This window comes from Ornithorhynchus anatinus, chromosome 1 (genome assembly GCF_004115215.2).
Source record: "Ornithorhynchus anatinus isolate Pmale09 chromosome 1, mOrnAna1.pri.v4, whole genome shotgun sequence".
Taxonomy (NCBI): domain Eukaryota; kingdom Metazoa; phylum Chordata; class Mammalia; order Monotremata; family Ornithorhynchidae; genus Ornithorhynchus; species Ornithorhynchus anatinus.
The window spans coordinates 26828763-26849543 of NC_041728.1; the positions used below are offsets into that span (position 1 = coordinate 26828763).

Genomic DNA, 20781 nt, shown 5'->3' on the forward strand with positions numbered 1-20781 from the left:
TTAGAGTCTCGAAGGGGAGACAAACCACAAACACGCTCGTCAGTTCGTTCGGGCGCTTTCTCAGGACTGAAATTTCTGTGCCCAGACTGAGGACAGAGCTGGTAGTGGGGCCCCGGATTCCTGTCTTCCCTTCTCATGCCCTTTCCACTGGGACACGCTACTGTGCATTGTGACGAAGTCAACGAAGAATTCTGATGATGATAAATAGAAGAGAATGTCAAGCCCCCCCAGCCTTCTGATGCTGAGACCGTATCACCAGGATCTGCCGGACACCTGACAATTTCCTCTCCCTCCTGTCGGTGCCAATTCCGCGCATCTCCCTGGTGACTATCGTCCCCGATTCTCTCATCCCCACCCGGGGAATGGGTAGCTTGTGACTTTTCTTTTAATTTCCGGCCAGTGGGGCTCTTTGGGGATTGGATTTTTTTGTGTGTGCCCGAGCCCAACCATTCCTGTCCCGGCTCCGGTATCGTCGCAAGAGGTGAGAAACTGACATGATTTTGTTTTTAACGGATTTGTTAGGCTCTTACAGTCAAGCCCAGTCTAAGCTTAATTTTCGGCTATAATAATCTTGGTATTTGTTAAGCGCTTACTATGTGCAGAGCACTGTTCTAAGCGCCCCCGCCAGTACGGATAAGGCATTGGGTGTCTTTGTGTCCGATATTTTAATTTACTTTCAGTGCTCAGTCTCCCGGCCTCTTTGAGGCCTGTCTCCGAAGCGGGCACTTGTATTCACAGCTAATAATAATTATGATATGTGTCAAGCGCTTACTGTACTAAGCGCTTGGGTAGATACAGGGTAATCAGGTTGTCTCACGTGGGGCTCACACTTTTAATCCCCATTTTACAGATGAGGTAACTGAGGCGCAGTGAAGTTAAGTGACTTGCCCAAAGTCACACAGCTGACAAGTGGCGGAGGCGGGATTAGAACCCCCCACGTCCTCCGTCTCCCAAACCCGTGCTCTTTCCACTAAGCCACGCTGCTTTTCTAGATACCTAGATTGAGGGGAGGCCGGGGTGTCGGAATCAGGGTCTCTTCCCGATTCATTCATTCAGCCGTATTTATTGAGCTCTTACTCTGTGCCGAGCACTGTACTAAGCGCTTGGGAGAGGACAGGATAACGATGAGCCGACACATTCCCTGCCCATAACGAGTTTACTGTCGAGGAAACAGGCTCACCAACTTTCACAAAGAATCTTTCCTTATGCGACTTCATCAGTCGCTCAATCAGTAGTATTTCATCCATTCAATAGTATTTATTGAGCGCTTACTAGGTGCAGAGCACTGTACTAAGCACTTGGAATGTACATTTGGGCAACAGAGACAATCCCTGCCCTTTGATGGGCTTACAGTCTATTTCGTGAGCGCTTACTACTACTACTACTAATAATGTTGGTATTTGCTAAGCGCTTACTATGTGCAGAACACTGTTCTAAGCGCTGGGGTAGATACGGGGTCATCAGGTTGCCCCAGAGTCTTAATCCCCATTTTCTAGATGAGGTAACTGAGGCCCAGAGAAGTGAAGTGACTTGCCCACAGTCACACAGCGGACGAGTGGCAGAGCCGGGATTGGAACCCACGACCTCTGACTCCCAAGGCCGGGCTCTTTCCACTGAGCCATGCCAGGTGCAGAGCACTGTACTAAGCGCTCAGGAGAATAGGTGAAACTGCGGGGAAGGGAAGAAAAGGCCCATTATGGGTTGGCAAAAGGGGTTTCCAGAATCTCTGGTGCCGTCAGTGGTTCTGGGGTGAGAATCCAGGAACCAGTTTTAGGGGCAGGCGAAAAGACCCACCTGGGATTAGGGGCTGATCACCTCTCCGGGAGCAATCGCTCGGTCAATCGATTGTATTTATTGGGCGCCTACCGTGTGCGGAACGCTTTACTGAGCGCTTGGGAGAGCACAATATAACAATGTAGCAGAGTTGGTAGACACATTCCCTGCCCACAGTGAGCTTCCTGGGTAGAGGGGCAGACGTTAGTAGAAATAAATTATGGAGTTGTACCTGAGGGCTGTGGGGCTGAGGAATAAAGGAAGCGAATCCAAGCGCAAGGGAGACGTCGAAGGGAGCGGGAGAAGAGGAAATGAGAGGACGGTATAAGAGAGTTGGTAGACACGTTCCCTGTCCACGACAAGCGCATCCAATCTAGAGCGGCAGGCCCTCCCGCCATTCTTCTTTCCATCCTGGTGGCTCAGGCGTGAATAAGCCTGAGCCCGGACTTGGGAGTCAGAGGTCATGGGTTCGAATCCCGGCTCTGCCACTTGTCAGCTGGGTGACTGTGGACTGTGACTCCGGGGCGGGGAGAATTATTCCGCCTCCTAGCCCGCAGGCCCTCCCGCCATTCTTCTTTCCACCCTGATGGCTCAGGCTTGAACAAGCCAGCCCGACTCCGGGGCGGAAAGAATCATTCTGCATCCCAAACCACTCCCGCCCCAGATCGATCCCAACGCAGTGCTGCACCTCAGAACATTCATTCATTCAATAGTATTTATTGAGCGCTTACTCTGTGCAGAGCACTGTACTAAGCGCTTGGGATGAACAAGTCGGCAACAGATAGAGACGGGCCCTGCCGTTTGACGGGCTCACGGTCTGATCGGGGGAGACGGACAGACGAGAACAATGGCACTAAACAACTTTCCTCCCTCCCACCTCTCGGGCCTCAACCCGGGACCACTAAGCAGCGTGGCTCAGTGGCAAGAGCCCGGGCTTGGGAGTCAGAGGTCATGGGTTCGAATCCGGGCTCTGCCACTTGTCAGCTGGGTGACTGTGGGCAAGCCACTTCACTTCTCTGGGCCTCAGATACCCCATCTGTAAAATGGGGATGAAGACTGTGAGCCTCACGTGGGACAACCCGATGACCCTGTATCTCCCCCGGCGCTTAGAACGGTGCTCTGCACGTAGTAAGCGCTTAACAAATACCAGCATTATTAAATGGTGTGTGCAGAGTAATGACATCGGGGACGGTACTCCCTGGAAAAGCAGCACGGCCTCGTGGAAAGAGCACGGGCCTGGGAGAGGACCTGGGTTCTAATCCTGGCTCTGCCACATGTCTGCTGCGGGAACTTGGTCAAGTCACTTTATTTCTCTGTGCCTCAGTTACCTCATTTGTAAAAAGGGGATTAAAGCTGTGTGCCCCGTGTGGGATACGGGCTGTACCCAACCCTATTAGCTACCCCAGAGTACAGTTAGAGAAGCAGCGTGGCTCAGTGGAAAGAGCCCGGGCTTTGGAGTCAGGGGTAATGAGTTCGAGTCCCAGCTCCGCCACTTGTCAGCTGTGTGACTGTGGGCAAGTCACCCAACTTCTCTGTGCCCCAGTTACCTCATCTGTAAAATGGGGATGAAGACTGTGAGCCCCACGTGGGACCACCTGATTCCCCTGTGGCTACCCCAGCGCTTAGAACAGCGCTCTGCACATAGTGAGCGCTTAACAAATACCAACATTAGTATTACAGTGCCTGGCACATAGTAAGTGTTTGACAGATACTATTAAAAATACCTATTACGCCTCTACTGAATATAATACACTGTCATAAGCACTTGGGAGAGTAAGCAGAAGCCAACGACCCAGTCACTGCCCACAGGGACTTTTACTCTAGGGGTGGGGTGGGGGAGTGAGTGGTGTTTTTTCAGTGTTTTTTACATGGCATTTGTTAAACGCTCCCTGGTCCTTCCGAATCAAGCCAAAGCCAGAGTCCAGGTCTTCTTGGGAAGGGCTTCGCTGCCCAGCCAGACCCCAGCCCTGGCTTCGAAGCCAATCGGCCGGTTTGACGCGGCAGCCGAGGGCTAGGACTGACCCCGACCTCGGGCAAGTCACTTCTCTGTGCCTCAGTGACCTCATCTGTAAAATGGGGATTAAGACTGTGAACCCTACGTGGGACAGGGAATGTGCCCAACCTGATTAGCTGGTACCTACCCCGGCACTCAGCGCAGCGCCTGGCATATAGTGAGCACTTAAAAAATACCATTTTAAAAAAATGTTTTTTCTTCCCCTCTTCAAAGCCCTGCTGAGAGCTCCCCTCCTCCAGGAGGCCTTCCCAGGCTGAACCCCCCTTTCCCTCTGCTCCTCCTCCCCTCCCCATCGCCCCGACTCCCTCCCTCTGCTCTACCCCCTTCCCCGCCCCACGGCACTTGTGTATATTTGTACATATTTATTACTCTATTTTACTAATGATGTGTATATATATCTATAATTCTATTGATCTATTCTGATGCTACTGATGCCTATCCACTTGTTTTGTTTTGTTGTCTGTCTCCCCCTTCTAGACTGTGAGCCCGTTGTCAGGTAGGGATCGTCTGTATCTGTTGCCGAATTGTACTTTCCCAAGCGCTTAGGACAGTGCTCTGCGCACAGTAGGTGCTCAATAAATACGATTGAATGAATGAAGAATGAATGACTAATGGGTGAATGATGAATGAATGAGTGAATAATGAATGATTGCTGAATAATGAATGAATAAAGGACAAATGAGCGAATGAATGATGAACGAACGGACAGTGAATGAATGAATGATGAATGAAATGAACGGTGACTGAATGAATGATGAATGAATAATGGCTGGGTAATTGATGTATAATACATGAATAATAAATGAGGGAATAATGAATGATGAATGGATAATGAATGAATAGCGAACAAATGAACGGATGGTGAATGAATGAACAGCGAATGAATAAATGATGAAGGAATAATGGCTGAATGACGAATGGATGAATAATGCATGGTAACGAATGAATGAGTGAATAATGAATAATTAATGAATAACTAATAGTGAATGGATGAATGAATAATGAATGAATCAATCAATGAATAGAGAATGAATGATGCATGAATGCACGAATAATGAATGCATGAATAATGAATGAGCGAATAATGACCGAATAATGTTAGAAGGAATGAATAATGAACGAATGAATAAAGAATGAATGAATAATGAATGAATAATAACAGAATGAATAATGAATGAATAATGATAGAGTGAATGAATCATGATAGAATGAATGAATGAATAATGATAGAATGAACGAACGAATAATGACAGAATGAATGAATAATGGCAGAATGAATGATGAATGGATGAATGAAAGATGATAAAAATTAATGAATAATAGAATGAATGATGAATGAATGAATAATGATAGAACAAATGAAGGGCTAATGACAGAATGAATGATGAATGAATAATGATAGAATGAATGAATAACTATAGAATGAATAATGAATGAACGAATGAATAATGATAGAATGAACGAAGAATGATAGAATGAATGATGAATGAATAAATTACGATAGAATGAACGAATAATGATAGAATGAATGAATAAGGATAGAATTAACGAATGAATAATGATGGAATGAATGAATGATGAATGCGTGAATAACGATAGGATGAATGAATGAAGAATGATCGAGTGAATGAATAAAGATGAATGAATAATGATAGAATGAACGAACGAATGATGATAGAATGAATAACGAATGAAAGAATAATGATAGAATGAATGATGCTGAATGAATGAATGAATAACGATAGGACGAATGATGATGAATGAATGATGATAGAATGAACGAATGAATAATGAATGAATGCATAAATGAATAACGATAGAATGAATGATGCTGAATGAATGAATAACGATAGAACGAACAAATGAATAATGAATGAATGACGATAGAATGAATGATGCTGAATGAATGAATAACGATAGGATGAATGATGAATGGATGAAAGATGATAGAATGAACGAATGAATAAATGCATGAATGAATAACCATAGAATGAATGAATGACGATAGAATGAACAAATGAATGAATGAATGACGATAGAATGAATGATGCTGAATGAATGAATAATGTTAGAATGAATAATGAATGAATGAATAACGATAGAATGAATGATGCTGAATGAATGAATAACGAGAGGACTGATGAATGAATGAATGAATAACGATAGAATGGACGAGTGAAGAACAAATGAATGAATAACGAGAGGACGAATGATGATGAATGAATGAATAACGATAGAATGAACGAATTAATACTGAATGAATGAATAACGAGAGGACGGATGATGATGAATGAATGAATAATGATAGAATGGACGAATGAAGAATGAATGAATGAATAAAGATAGAATGGACGACTGAAGAAAGAATGAATGAATAACGAGAGGATGAATGATGATGAATGAATGCATAACCATAGAATGAACGAATGAATACTGAATGAATGAATGAATAACGATAGAACGAATGACGCTGAATGAATGAATAACGATAGAACGAATGACGCTGAATGAATGAATAACGATAGAACGAATGACGCTGAATGCATGAATAACGATAGCATGAATGACGCTGAATGAATGAATAGCGATAGAACGCATGGCGATGAATGAATGACTGATGACAGAATGAACGAATGAATAATGAATGAATGCATGCATGAATAACGACAGGACGAATGACGCTGAATGAATGAATAACGATAGAACGCATGGTGATGAATGAATGGACGACGATAGAATGAATAAGGAATGAATGCATGAATAACGACGGAACGAATGGCGCTGAATGAATGAATAGCGATAGAACGCATGGCGATGAAGGAATGGACGACGACAGGATGAATAAGGAATGCATGCATGCATGAATAACGACAGGACGAATGATGCTGAATGAATGAATAACGATAGCATGAACGAATGAAGAACGACCAAGCGAGGACAGGCAGGCCGGACCGTGCGGCCGCGGGCCCCGGGCGGGGAGCCCACGAGCATGCGCGGTGCCTCCCTCCTCCCTCCCCCTTCCCCGTCCGGGGGGGGGGGCCCGGGTCGGCGCAGGCGCAGAGCGCGTTTGGGAGGATTTTGTCCCTCCCGCCCTGCCGTCCGCCCTCCCTCCTGTCCGGGAGCGGCTTTGACCTCCGCCCGCCTTTCCCTTCCGGGTCAGGGGCCGCTTCCGGGGTCGCCGCCTGATTGACAGACCGCCGCGGCCCCGCCGCCCGCCCTCCTCCTCCTCCTCCTCCCGGCCGGCCTCCGCCCAGCGGGTCTGCAAGCCGCCAAGGCTCCGGGGGGTGGGGGGTAAGAATTCTAATGCTCGTGATATCCATGATAATGTGGGGATTTGGGAAGCGCTTCCTCTGTGCAGAGCGCTGCTCTAAGCGCTGGGGGAGAGGCAGGGTCAGCAGGGGGTCCCACGTGAGGCTCCCAGTCTGCATCCCCATTTTATTTATAATAATAATAATAATGTTGGGATTTGTTAAGCGCTTCCTCTGTGCAGAGCGCTGCTCTAAGCGCTGGGGGAGATACAGTGTCATCAGGTGGTCCTCCCTGGGGCTCCCAGTCTTCCTCTCCATTTTAATAATAATAATAATAATGTTGGGATTTGTTAAGCACTTACTCTGTGCAGAGCACTGTTCTAAGCGCAGGGGGAGATGCAGGGTCAGCAGGTGGTCCTCCCTGGGGCTCCCAGTCTTCCTCTCCATTTTAATAACAATAATAATAATAATGTTGGGATTTGTTAAGCGCTTACTCTGTGCAGAGCGCTGCTCTAAGCGCTGGGGGAGATACAGGGTCATCAGGTGGTCCTCCCTGGGGCTCCCAGTCTTCCTCTCCATTTTAATAATAATAATAATAATGTTGGGATTTGTTAAGCACTTACTCTGTGCAGAGCACTGTTCTAAGCGCAGGGGGAGATGCAGGGTCAGCAGGTGGTCCTCCCTGGGGCTCCCAGTCTTCCTCTCCATTTTAATAACAATAATAATAATAATGTTGGGATTTGTTAAGCGCTTACTCTGTGCAGAGCGCTGCTCTAAGCGCTGGGGGAGATACAGGGTCATCAGGTGGTCCTCCCTGGGGCTCCCAGTCTTCCTCTCCATTTTAATAATAATAATAATAATGTTGGGATTTGTTAAGCACTTACTCTGTGCAGAGCACTGTTCTAAGCGCAGGGGGAGATGCAGGGTCAGCAGGTGGTCCTCCCTGGGGCTCCCAGTCTTCCTCTCCATTTTAATAACAATAATAATAATAATGTTGGGATTTGTTAAGCGCTTACTCTGTGCAGAGCGCTGCTCTAAGCGCTGGGGGAGATACAGGGTCATCAAGTGGTCCTCCATGGGGCTCCCAGTCTTCCTCTCCATTTTAATAATAATAATAATAATGTTGGGATTTGTTAAGCGCTTACTCTGTGCCCAGCACTGTTCTAAGCGCTGGGGGAGATGCAGGGTCAGCAGGTGGTCCTCCCTGGGGCTCCCAGTCTTCCTCTCCATTTTAATAATAATAATAATAATGTTGGGATTTGTTAAGCGCTTACTCTGTGCAGAGCGCTGCTCTAAGCGCTGGGGGAGATCCAGGGTCATCAGGTGGTCCTCCCTGGGGCTCCCAGTCTTCCTCTCCATTTTAATAATAATAATAATAATAATAATGTTGGGATTTGTTAAGCGCTTACTCTGTGCAGAGCGCTGCTCTAAGCGCTGGGGGAGATCCAGGGTCATCAGGTGGTCCCACGTGAGGCGCACAGTCTTCAGCCCCATTTTCCAGAGGAGGAAACCGAGGCCCAGAGAAGTGACTTGCCCACAGCAGTCACCCAGCTGACAAGTGGCAGAGGCGGGGTTCGAACCCGTGACCTCGGACTCCCAAGCCCGGGCTCTTTCCGCTGAGCCACGCCGTATCGTTATTACCCTATTTATTTGGTTAATGAGATGTACATCACCTTGATTCTATTTATTGCTGTGGTTTTAATGAGATGTTCATCCCCTTCATTCTATTTATTGCTGTTGTTTTAATGAGATGTGCATCCCCTTGATTCTATTTATTGCTACTGTTTTTGTCTTTGTCTCCCCCGATTAGACTGTGAGCCCGTCAATAGGCAGGGACTGTATCTGTTGCCGAATTGTCCATTCCTAGCGCTTAGTACAGTGCTCTGCACCTAGTAAGCGCCCAATAAATACTATTGAATGAATGAATAATGATAATGATGGCATTTCTTAAGCGCTTCCTAGGTGCCAAGCACTGTTCCAAGCGCTGGGGAAGATCCAAGGGAATGAGGTGGTCCCACGTGGGGCTCACAGTCTTCATCCCCATTTGACAGAAGAGGGAACTGAGGCCCAGAGAATAATAATAATAATGATGATAATTATTTGATGATAGTATTTGTTAAGAGAATAATAAATAATATTTGTTAAAAATTTGTTAAGAGAAGCAGCGCAGTGGAAAAGAGCACGGGCTTTGGAGTCAGGGCTCATGAGTTCGAATCCCAGCTCTGCCACTTGTCAGCTGTGTGACTGTGGGCGAGTCACCTCACTTCTCTGGGCCTCGGTTCCCTCATCTGTAAAATGGGGATTAAGACTGTGAGCCCCACGTGGGACAACCTGATTCCCCTGTGTCTACCCCAGCGCTTAGAACAGTGCTCTGCACATAGTAAGCACTTAACAAATACCAACATTATTATTATTATTAAGCCCTTACTATGTACCAAGCACTGTTATAAGCATTGGAGGAGGATACAAGGTCATCAGGTGGTCCCACTTGGGGCTCCCGGTCTTCGTCCCCATTTGACAGAGGAGGGAACTGAGAACCAGAGAATAATAAGAATAATGATACTTGTTCAGCGCTTACTATGTGCCAAGCCCTGTTCTGAGCACTGGGTGAGATCCAAGGGAATGAGGTTGTCCCACGTGGGGCTCACGGTCTTCATCCCCATTTGACAGAGGAGGGAACTGAGGCCCAGAGAATAATAATGATGATAATGCTAATGATATTTGTTAAGCGTTTACTATGTGCCAAGCCCTGTTCTGAGCACTGGGGGAGATACAAGGTAATGAGGTGGTCCCACTTGGGGCTCCCAGTCTTCATCCCCATTTGACAGAGGAGGGAACTGAGGCCCAGAGAAGTGAAGGGACTTGCCCAAGGTGCCAAGCACTGTTCTAAGCGCTGGGGGAGCCACAGGCTCATGAGGTTGTTCCACGTGGGGCTCCCACTTTTCATCCCCATTTTCCAGATGAGGGAACGGAGGCCCAGAGAGGTGAAGTGACTTGCCCACAGTCACCCAGCTGACCCGTGGCGGAGTCAGGATTAGAACCCACAGCCTCAGACTCCCCAGCCCGGGCTCTTTCCACCGAGCCACGCTGCTTCTCTGTATTACTACTGCCCATAATAACTGTGGTAATTGTTAAGTGCCTACTCTGTGCCAGGCACTGTACTAAGCGCTGGGGTGGATACAATTGAATGAACGAATACAAGCCAGTCCCTGTCCCCTATGGGGCTCACAGTCTCAATTCCCATTTTACAGATGAGGGAACTGAGGCACGGAGAAATGAAGTGACTAACCCAAGGTCTCACAGCAGGCAAGTGGCAGAGGGGGATTCGAACCTTGACCTTTTGACTCCCCGGCCGTACTCTGTCCATTACGCCATGCTCTCTGGGAGAGGACAGTGTAACAGAGTTGGTAGACAGAGTTTTACAGTCCAAAGGGGGAGCAGAGGACTTTCCCAATACCTTTTTTTTTTTTTAAGGCTAATAGTTAAGCCTTAACTCTGTTTTATTGTCCTCTCCCAAGCGCTTAGTACAGTGCTGCGCACATAGCGCTCCATAAATAGCATTGATTGATTGATTAGGTGCTTGCTTTGTGCCAAGCACGATCCGAAGGGCTGCCGGTAGATAGAAGCTAATCAGGTTGGAGGCAGTCCCAGACCTACCTGGGTCTCACCGTCTTCATCCCCATTTTACAGATGAGGCAACTGAGGCCCAGAGAAGGGAAGGGACTTACCCAGGGTCACCCAGCAGACAAGGGGTGGAGCGAGGATTAGAACCCAGGTCCTCCGACTCCCAGACTCTGCCGCTCGCTAGCGGCTTTTAACACCCAGTGTTGGAGCGGGGGGAGGCTTTGACTGGTGGCCGAAAAGAGGTGGCTGGGTGTGTCTGGGTGTTTTGTTTTTGTTTTCTTCCAATTTCGAGTGGCTTTTCCTTCATCCTCACCGCCCTCGTCTCTAACGAGGAAGAAGGAGTTGGCAGTCCCACTCCCTGACTGCCCCTCGGGGCATGGGTTTAGAGTAAAAAGGGGTGCAAAGCGGACAGACTGCAAAATCTCCTGCTCGGATTTTCGGACAGAACAGAGAGGTGGGGCCTTTATGATGTTATTCTTCCAGTCAGTCCTATTTTTTGAGCGCTTACTGGCTGCAGAGCACTGTACTCAGCTCCTGGGCGAGTACAGTACAGTAAAAACAGACACGTTCCCTGCCCGTAACGAGCTTACCGTCTAGCACAGTTCAATGGTTAGTTGGTGGGTGCATGGTATGGACCCTTTTCTGTAGCATTTTAAGTCAGGTTCATTTTTTGCAACTTTTTTGGCTATTTTAGGTCACCCAGTAAAGGTGAAATTCAGGTGGGCGTCCATTCTCACTGTGATGATCGATGTCCACACTGGTGACAGACATTGAGGGCCACGCACCTCCCCCTAAACCGGTCTACTTGTTTCGTTTTGCTGTCTTTCTCCCCCTTTTAGACTGCGAGCCCGTTATGGGGCCGGGATCGTCTCTATCTGTTGCCCAATTGTACATTCCAAGCGCTTAGTACAGTGCTCTGCACGCAGTAAGCGCTCACTCGATACGATCGAATTGATGAATGAATCCCCGAAGCCTGGACTAATTTGGCCGAAGGCGTAAACCTAAACTAGGTGTGACCTCTGTCATTTCTGACCCGAGGGTTTTGGGGAAATGGGGGTGGTTCTAGCAGCAATTTAGGGGGTCTCGTGTTTTGGGGAAGGCTTGTGTTGGTCCCAAGAATCCTCGGCTTTGTCCTAATTCAGGCCCGATCTCCAGTCGGGGAGAAAAGGGTCGAGAGAAAATCGGACTGGGCCTTGTGAACTCGTTGTGGGCAGGGAACATGTCTGTTGTACTCTCCCAAGCGCTTAGGACGGTGCTTTGCACACAGTGAATGCTCAGTAAATACGATTGATTGATTTCCCCTCCGGCAGGGATGTCCAGCAGCAAGAAGAACGCCTGGGGCGTGGAGTGGCTTTCGTTTACTAATGTGACTCCAGAAGAAAAACAGAAACATTCGGTGGAGTTTTTTGAGCCCTTACTTTGTGCAGAGCACTGTACTGTGTTTGGTAAAATACCTTCCAGTAGAGTCGGTCGACACGCTCCCTACCCACGAGGAGCGTGCGGTCTACGGGAAGTGTATCGTGGTGGGAAACCTTGGCGATTGGACCTAGATGGTGTCACTGAACTAAATTTAACAAAAAGGGTGAACTGCTTCACTCTGTAAGGTTTTTTTTGTGAGTAATTTACTGTTCTGATTTTAGCATTTATGAATCGATAACTGGTTTTCTCAAGGGGCTTGTTAGCATAATTAAATTCCGATTTCATTAGGTAACTAAGCCTGCATGCAGCATCTAGTGCGATCTGGGCAAAGTTGAAATTTTTACGCCAGAAAGCTGTTTTCAGATTCCGTAGCATATCTGGATCAGGTAGGAAGTTTTAGGGCGACTTTTTAGACTTTTTCGTTTTCCAGTAACCAACACAGGAGATCGTGCGATCCTGTGGTTCCCTGCTAGACGGCGAGACCGTAGTCTCGTCGGAACCGCTTAGCCCAGTGCTCTGCGTGAAGTAAGCGCTCGATAAATACCATGGATTGATCTAGTGATGTCGCGCAGAGATCCTCGTGCAAGGGGTCCCGGGCAAAATTCAGTCGTGCACTTTTCTGGCCCTTCTCAGTTTGGGATGAGAGGTGTTCAGACGCCAGTGTGGAGAGGGGAAAAATGATGTCCCACCGCCGAGCTGCGCACCCGCTTGAGCTGTTTCTGCGGCGGGGGGATGGTTTTCATCGAGCGCACCTAACGTCTCTCCCGGGGCCCAGGCAGCCCACGCTGAGACGCATCTGGTAGGGAGAACGAGCGCAGTCTGCGGTCACGGAACAGAATCTAATAATCATGGTAGTTTTAGGCTCTTACCCTCGGCCAAACACTGTTCTAAACGCTGGAGTAGACCCAAGTTAATCAGGATGGACGTTCTCTGGAAACCTCAATGGCAGCAAATTCCTTATGCCCTCAAAGTCTCATCTTTGAATATGAGACTCAGAATGATTTGGTCGGGGGAGTCTATTTCACTTGTTTGCGAAAAGCTTCCGGCTTAGAAACTGATCTACAAAGCGCCCCCACCCCCCCAAGGCATATTAGACACTTTTTGCGTTAAATAGCAACTTCATCTTCCTGTTTAAACTTTGGGTCTCAAGTCCCAGGGACGGTCATCCTCGTTGGAAATCTTTCTGAATGTTGACTAGTAAAAACTAGTCCTCTAGACGGTGAGCTTGTGGTGGGCAGGGATTGTCACTGTTTATTGTGTCGTTCTTTCCCAAGCGCTCAGTGGAGTGCTCTGCACGCAGTGAGCGCTCAATAAATACGATCGATTGAATGAATGATTGACTAAAAAAGTGGATGCGTTTCCTCTGAGTAGTTTAATGGTGGTTCTCTTTTTCAGGTCGCTGTAGGTGAAAGACTACATGTTCACTTTTAGTGAAACGGAGCATGTTCCCAAACTCCTCCAACTTGGGTCGTCCACCCTTCCCTTTGAAGAACCAACAGCACAATAACTTCTTCGGCAAGCTTCCTTTGCACCTGTCCCCAACTCTCCCCCCTCACCAGCAGATTCTGGGTGCTCAGGCCAATTTTCAGAATGCCGAGTAAGTGGAGCGGAATTTCAGAATCAACTCCTAAAGTGTGTGTTCCGTTGGATTCCGAAACCCCTCTCCTTTTGGCATACGGGCTCTCTAAAGGAGAGGAAAATGGTTTTGCTCTCTTCCTTTCTTCTCATCGAAACGAAGCGGCCTCTCCTCTCTTGTTTTCGTTGGGTTCTCCCAGATTTGGAAGGAATTGATTAGGCAGAGATGTGCCTCGCCGCATTTCTGGTTTGCCTGCTTTGATCCAACCTCTTTCCAACCTCCAAAAACACGAAGAATCGAGCTTGGTGTATAAACAGGAACAGCAACAATATAACAATAAGGTCGTCCTTGAGCTTCTAGCTTCTCCAAACCGTTCCTTCCCTCTCAGCTCTCCCACTTCCAGGACTGCAGGGCTCACGCCCTTCCCCTTGTTTGGATAATAATAATGTTGGTATTTGTTAAGCGCTTACTCTGTGCAGAGCACTGTTCTAAGCGCCGGGGGAGATGCAGGGTCATCAGGTGGTCCCACGTGAGGCTCCCAGTCTTCATCCCCATTTTGCAGATGAGGTAACTGAGGCACAGAGAAGCCAAGCGACTTGCTCACAGTCACACAGCTGCCAGCAGACCGGGATTCGAACCCATGACCTCTGACTCCCAAGCCCGGGCTCCTTCCACTGAGCCACGCCGCTTCTCCCGTGGAGTTCTCTTAGCCCTCCACTTCACCAAACTTCTTCTCTCTGTTTCCTAAAATCCTACTGAGAGTCTGCTGCCATCATTTTGGACCCGTCGTTCGGTTAACCCCCCTCAGCACTAATATATTTATCAGTCTATTCACTTGCTCCTCTGAATTTTAGCATTTTTCTCACTCTTCACTAGGATTTCTTAAACACCGTGTGTGTGTATTCCCCCTCCTTATATTTTAAGCCCTTTGATGGCAGGGTCCCATCGTTTACTACTACTTTTTTGTTCCCCTGGGGATCGGTTAATCAAAGGTAGGTATCGAGCGCTTACGGTGTGCACGGCACTGTCCCGAGCGCTTGAGAAAGGACAGTGCGACAGAGTCGGGAGACACGGTCCTTTTCCACAGGGAGTTTCCAGTCCAGTTAGGGAGGCAGATATGAAAATCAGTTACAGAAAGGGGGAGTGGCAGTGCTGGGAAACGGAAGGCGGGATGAATGTCTAGAGTTTAAGGGGTAGAGGTCCCAGTGCATGTGCGATGCAAAAGGAAGGGTAGGGAGGGCGCGGGAGGGTTTAGTCGGGGAGGGTCCTTTGGAGGAGATGTGGTTTTAGGAGGGTTTTGAAGGTGGGGAGAGCGGGGGATTGTCAGAGGGGAAGGGAGATCGTGGGCAAGGGGTTGGAGGCAAGATAGGCGAGATCACGGTACAGAGAGTAGGTTGGCATTAGAGGAGCCATGTGTACAGTGGGTTGCGGTAGGAGATCTGTGAGGTAAGGTAGGAGGGAGAGAGCTGCCCTTCTTATACTCATCCTCAGCAGTCGGGTGCATACGCGCATTCAGTCATTGATGTTTGCCCTACTACCTGTTGTATCCTTGTTCTTCCTCCTGCTCCCACCATTTATAAAAAAAAATTTTAGTCGTGTGTGCTCTCCCCCCCCCCCCCATTAGACCGTAAGCGTCTTGAGGGCAGGGAAGCCGCCTTTTGCCTCTGAGGCGTTTTCCCAAGCCACCGCCCGATGATTAATGGACCTTACAGAGCTCTGCGCGGTGAAGGTGATCAGTCGATTCCGTGGAGACGGATACTGATGGTTTCTCTTTTCTTCTAGCCTGTCCAGAGCTCCCTTGAGCGGGAACCTTTCACCGATCCCTCCCGGGTCGTCACAGCCTCTCTTAGCCTTTGGAAATGGCAGTCCGATACGGTCATCAGTTTCACCAACATTCCGCGGAAGGAAGTAAGTACAGGCTGCCCGTCTCTCCGAGAAAGAGAATCGGGATCGCTTAGCGCCTAACCGCTTTAAGTTCGGCTTCGGGTTCGGCGGCTAGAGCTTGGCTCCCGAGGTATGACAGAGTTCCCGCATCGATAAAATGGGGATAGAGACCGGGAGCCCCATGTGGGACTGTGTTCAACCTGATTAACTTGTATTTACCCTAGGGCTTAGTACAGTGCCTGGCACATAGTAGGCACTTAACAAATACCATTATGTATATAAATATATATATAAACTATATGTGTGTATATGTGCATATATACATATGTATAAGTTCAAATATAGACTCAGTATCATCCATAGCAACTGTGTGCTTCTGTGAAAACTTTGCTTACTGGCATGCTTGGGAAATAATGTTGGTATTTGTTAAGAGCTTACTCTGTGCCGAGCACTGTTCTAAGCGCTGGGGTAGATACAGGGTCATCAGGTCCCACGCGGGGCTCACATTTTTAATCCCCATTTTCCAGATGAGGTAACTGAGGCCCAGAGAAGTTAAGCGAAACTTGCCCAAAGTCAAACAGCTGACAAGCGGCGGAGCGGGGATTAGAACCCATGACCTCTGACTCCTCAGCCTGGGTTCTTGCCACTGAGCCACGACTTCTTGGTTAGTCCAAAGTGCTGATCAGCTAAAAATCAGACCCGCTCAGTAGGGGCCTGGGTGGAGTCGATCTCTCCTGGAAGGGGAAGCTCCTGGAACGCCTGCTAAGAAAGGGAACTACTCTAACAGAACAGCTAATTTTTCAAATTTCTGAGAACTTGTAGATTAAAAAATCTTCTCCTTTCCATACTTCTGAGCATTTAATTTAATGCAAAAATAGTTTTGCCATCCCTCCCGCCCCCCCGGTGCCCTTTTTGTGTTACTAAATTTAATAAAGGCTAAAATGGTTCATGATGGGAACTTTGTCAGGGACCACAGTTCTGGAACAACTTTTATTGACGCTTCCCAAAAGGTCCAAGGTCTGCAGACCGGGCCAAGAGGGTTTTTGAGGTCTGTAAGTGCCACAGTGGGAAGGTTTCAGAAGAGAAGATCTTCTGCCAAGCCCCTGGCTAACTCCAAAGGAAGTCCCGATTAGAGTTCCCAGCTTTGTAAGAATTTGTTACTGAGAATGAGGTTCATTCACCTGTCTTTTTATCCAAAAGATTTTCATGCAAATGGCAGGCTTTCTCGGTTATGCAACCGAAGCTCATGGGTCTCTTGAGAGCAGAGGTGTGTTTAAAGCAGCACTTGCATCGTTTCATTTTTGTCTTTTTCTTGGGCCTTTTAAAGAAATGCTCACAGAACTTGAAACTTGTTGGAGCCTTTAATTGCTTTTTGGCGGAAAGCTCTGTGCTTGTATTTTCACCTTGGATAAAGGGATTCCCTGAGAATCTCTGTCAGTTTGAGCAGTTCTGAGAGAATTGCAGCTCTTTCGGTCTTTCATTTATGGTATTACGGCAGCGGGCCAGCTGTGTGACCTTGGGTAAGTCACTTAACCGCTCTTACCCTAGTTTAATCACAGAGCTGGGTCAAGAACCCAGGTCTCCTCATTTCCAGACCCGTGCTTCTCCCACTAGGCTGTGTTGCCTCTCTCGGGGAGAATTTCTGAGTAGGTCCTGGAAAAGAAATCCACGTGCCCCTCTGAGGAGCGAGCGTGGGGCCGGGGGAAGACCCGGAAAGACACGGAGGTCTGCTTAAGTGATCTGTGGGGGTTTTACTTGAGCTTTTCCATTTCAGTAGGAAGTGGTGCCATGCCAGTGTACAGATAGATTCAAGAAGGGCTTAGTTGGGTTCACGAACGACCATCCACGGTGGAAAAAATTAGGGATGTTTGAGTGTCCGTCCCCAGCCTTGAGAAGGAATATCAAGGAGGACCACCATTAATTCCACTGTAATTAAGCCTCCTTAAGCAGCTGGGCTAGGTGAACCATTCCTCTCTCCCAGTGTGGCACAGTGTCCTAATGACCAACAACAATAATAATAATAATTGCAGAATTTAAGCGCCTACTATGTGCCAGGCAGAGTACTGAGCGCTGGGGTGTACCAGCAAATCGGACCAGGAGGTGGAGGGGTGGGAGAGAGGTTGTCTCCTCCTCCTGCAGTCTGGCCCGGAGTTACTCCATAGTCGTTTGGTGCCGGGGGACCCCTCGAGCTGGGGCCAGCCACTATGGCCTCCTGAGAGTCACCGATGGGGATGGAGGGCCCGAGGTCATCTTCCAAGGCCAAATCAAGAGGGAATGTGTTCTCTCTGCGAAGGCTAGGCTGAGCCCACGGATCTTGAGGGTTTGGGGGTGGGATTTGGTGGCGAGAAACCGAATCCGACCGACCCGGGCCAGTTCATTTGATCCCGGTCTTGTATTGGGGAGAGGGTCGCAGCACACGCCACATGGCTAGTGAGTCCAGTGAGATCGGCCTCACATCTGTGATCAGGATATGGGGAGGAACAGGGCTCTCTCCACGTAGGTAGCTTTCTGTCTGCACAGTCCTGGGGGCAGTCAGTAGTAGATGACTATAATAACTCCCCCTGTAAACTCTTCCGCGGTGTTTAGTACAGCACTCCGCGCACAGTATGCGCTTAAGGTTACTGTTACTACTGTGACGACGCCTCCCAGCAACATTAGGGGGAATCTTCACCCCCTCCAAGAGTCCCTTCCCCGCGGTTAGTTTCAGGCTATTCCAGATTCAGCCTGAAGTTCATTCATGGCTCCAGACCAACCTAGAATTTTTTGGCAGTGAACGAAACTAGTCGCAACTTCCCCGCTTCCGTTTTCCTCGCTTGCTGTCCATCCGGTTGATGTTCATCATTTCCCCTTTTGTGAGGGTGTCGGAGAAGCGGGGTCTTGCAAAAGGTCGATCTTTTAGTCCTCCTGTTCTGGTCTCGGGGGTTCATTTGAACTCTCCTTTGTGTTTTCAGCTCTCTGACAGAGCTCTGCTTAAGTGAATCCCGAAATAACTTTATCCCAGAAATCCCAGTTTGAACTCCAGCTTTCCCTTTGTCTCCATCACTAGATGTCTCAGGGAGTTAGAGCGCATCTTCCCGGAGCCTAGTTCATCTAACAGCGCTACGGCCACGGGATTTTTAGTTTTTCAGTGAGCCGACGGGCAGGGTGGCAACTGTCGGGATGGAAATGAACGGGCGTAACCGACGTTGAGAGAGAATCCGATGAACCGGAGTTGATAGCGTTCTTCCAGATCTGCAATTCCCATTTCCCAGTTTCGCAGCTTGCCGCTAGGAAACCAGTTGAATATAGTCGGGTTTCAAGTTTATGTGCCTCGTTCTAGACTCTCCCACCTCCAGCCCTTTGCTCGTACTCTTCCTCCTGCCCGGAACTGATTTCCACTTTAAGGACTGACCTCCCTGTGCATAAAACCCTCCTCCAGAAGACTGTCCCCGATTAAATTCCGATTTCCCAGGTCAACCGCATTCATAGCACTTCTGAACTTCTACACCTACCTTTATTCTTTGTGCATATTTTTGATTTATGTTAACTTGCACTCGGCTATTTATCTACGTGTCCTTCCATACTTCTGTTATCAACAACCGTTACATGATTTCTCTGTCCTCTCCCGTCTATTTGTGAATAGCCCGTGTTTACCCGTGAGCTCCTTGGGGGCCGGGACCATGTCTTTTAGTCAAGCACTTAGTTTCAGTCCTCGACGCACAGCAGATACTGAATAAAGAGTATTGATTGATGAGACAAATATATATTTTTGAAAAAAAGATGGAATTCATTTTGTTCTTAAAGTCAAAATACTTTTCCAAACGGTAAGCTTAACTTAAAAAGGAATTGGCTCATTTAGAAGGAAACTAATTTCTGGTGCAAGAGTTCCAAGCATTTTTTCTTGGTAAAAATTCATAATGACCCTGTAGGTGTGGGAATTTTGCCTTCTCTATTGAGAATTAATTTTGATTTTAATAATTTGTAGTTATTTAGAATGCTGTGAGAACCTGATCCCCGGTTAGTCGGTCTACCGCATTTCTCAGTCAGTCGTATTTAGCGCTTCCTGTGTGCAGAGCATTGTACTAAGAGCTTGGGAGAGTGCAATATAACAGACACATTCCCTGCCCACAGGGAGCTTACAGCACAGAGGGCTTGTATTCGAAATGGAAGAAAAGTATCAGCCTGGGTTACTATTTTGGAAACAATTTTGCCCAAGAACTGCATTGTTTTAGTTGCCTTATGATCGATCGCAAATCGATTCCTCAACTAATTCACGCACGCGATGGTGCTCGGTAATAAAGGAAGTTGCCACGGGGACCTCCATTGTGTTATAAATACGATCGCTTTTGGTCGGCTAGGCCAGTTTGGATTCACTGACTCTTCGGGACGACAGAGCCTTTTCCCATTTTCATCTCCTGTACCGTCTTCTGGGTCTACGCTACTGCTTCTGCAGCTCCAAATGACTTGGGGTCACCCACAGTCAGCACCCCGACCCCAGGGCAGCCTGAGGTTGCGTAGCCTTGTCCCCAGAGCCTTAGGGGGGCCAGCATTAGCCCCGAGACACCCCACCTCCCGATGATGCACGGGAAACCAAAACGATGCGTCTCTCATCCGAGCTTCCACTTTGTGCGGGCAAACAGATGTGTGGTGAAAGCCTTTTAAGAAGGTGCCACACTCTGGCTAAAGAAGATCTATTCCCACGGTTCTGTGTGTCAGTTGGCATTGCTCAAAACAATGGAATTTTTAAAAGAGTCGGTCGGGATTAGCAAAGCCGGCTGCCTTGTGCAAAAAGATTTAAGGAGTAGAAAAGATCCGGATCTACGAAAATCCTTCTTTTCCATGGTAAAGGCAACAGATCGCGTAGCAGAGACGAGGTACGAGTATACGTGTTCACGTTCCAAGGCGACCCCGCTACCTGAACGTCGGTATTTTACAAGAGGCTTTGGGGACGAGTCTTATATTCCCCGAACACGTTACGGTGCCTCGTTAAAACGGAGACATTAAGTGTGTACATCGGATTGCTGTTGACTGAATGAACGGTGAATACCCGCCGAGTGAACCGAGGTTCTCTTCTGCCCAGATTACACTTTTTACTGTGTGTACAATGTAACCTCCCCAGGCATTCTACACTTTGAATGGCTTGTGAGGTAAGTCTTTCTCTCCAAGCCCCTCAGTTTTATCACGGGGGGTGCGTGCACCCGTTCTAAATTTACCTCTGGAAGTCCGCCCTTACGAGGGCCCGCCTCTGGAGCGGGGAGGGGGCG

General features: G+C 48.0%; 1 protein-coding gene across 5 annotated transcripts in view; it reads left to right on the plus strand.

Moving 5' to 3' along the window:
• The first annotated feature begins 244 nt into the window (after positions 1–244).
• Positions 245–20781, plus strand: part of TENT2 (terminal nucleotidyltransferase 2) — a 64530-nt gene continuing 43993 nt past the window's right edge. Inside the window, exons 1-4 of one of the 5 annotated variants that reach the window (XR_003760425.2) lie at positions 245–481; positions 4265–4283; positions 13474–13675; positions 15437–15562. Coding sequence is in view for 4 of the 5 variants with exons in the window: in XM_029067012.2 (XP_028922845.1) it covers positions 13521–13675; positions 15437–15562 (281 nt within the window). In the remaining variant the exon portion in view is untranslated. Of the gene's footprint in view, positions 482–4264; positions 4284–6984; positions 7079–10834; positions 11114–13473; positions 13676–15436; positions 15563–20781 lie in introns of those variants that run through there. The other 4 variants (XM_029067012.2, XM_039911368.1, XM_029067021.2 and 1 more) reach the window with 4 other exon arrangements.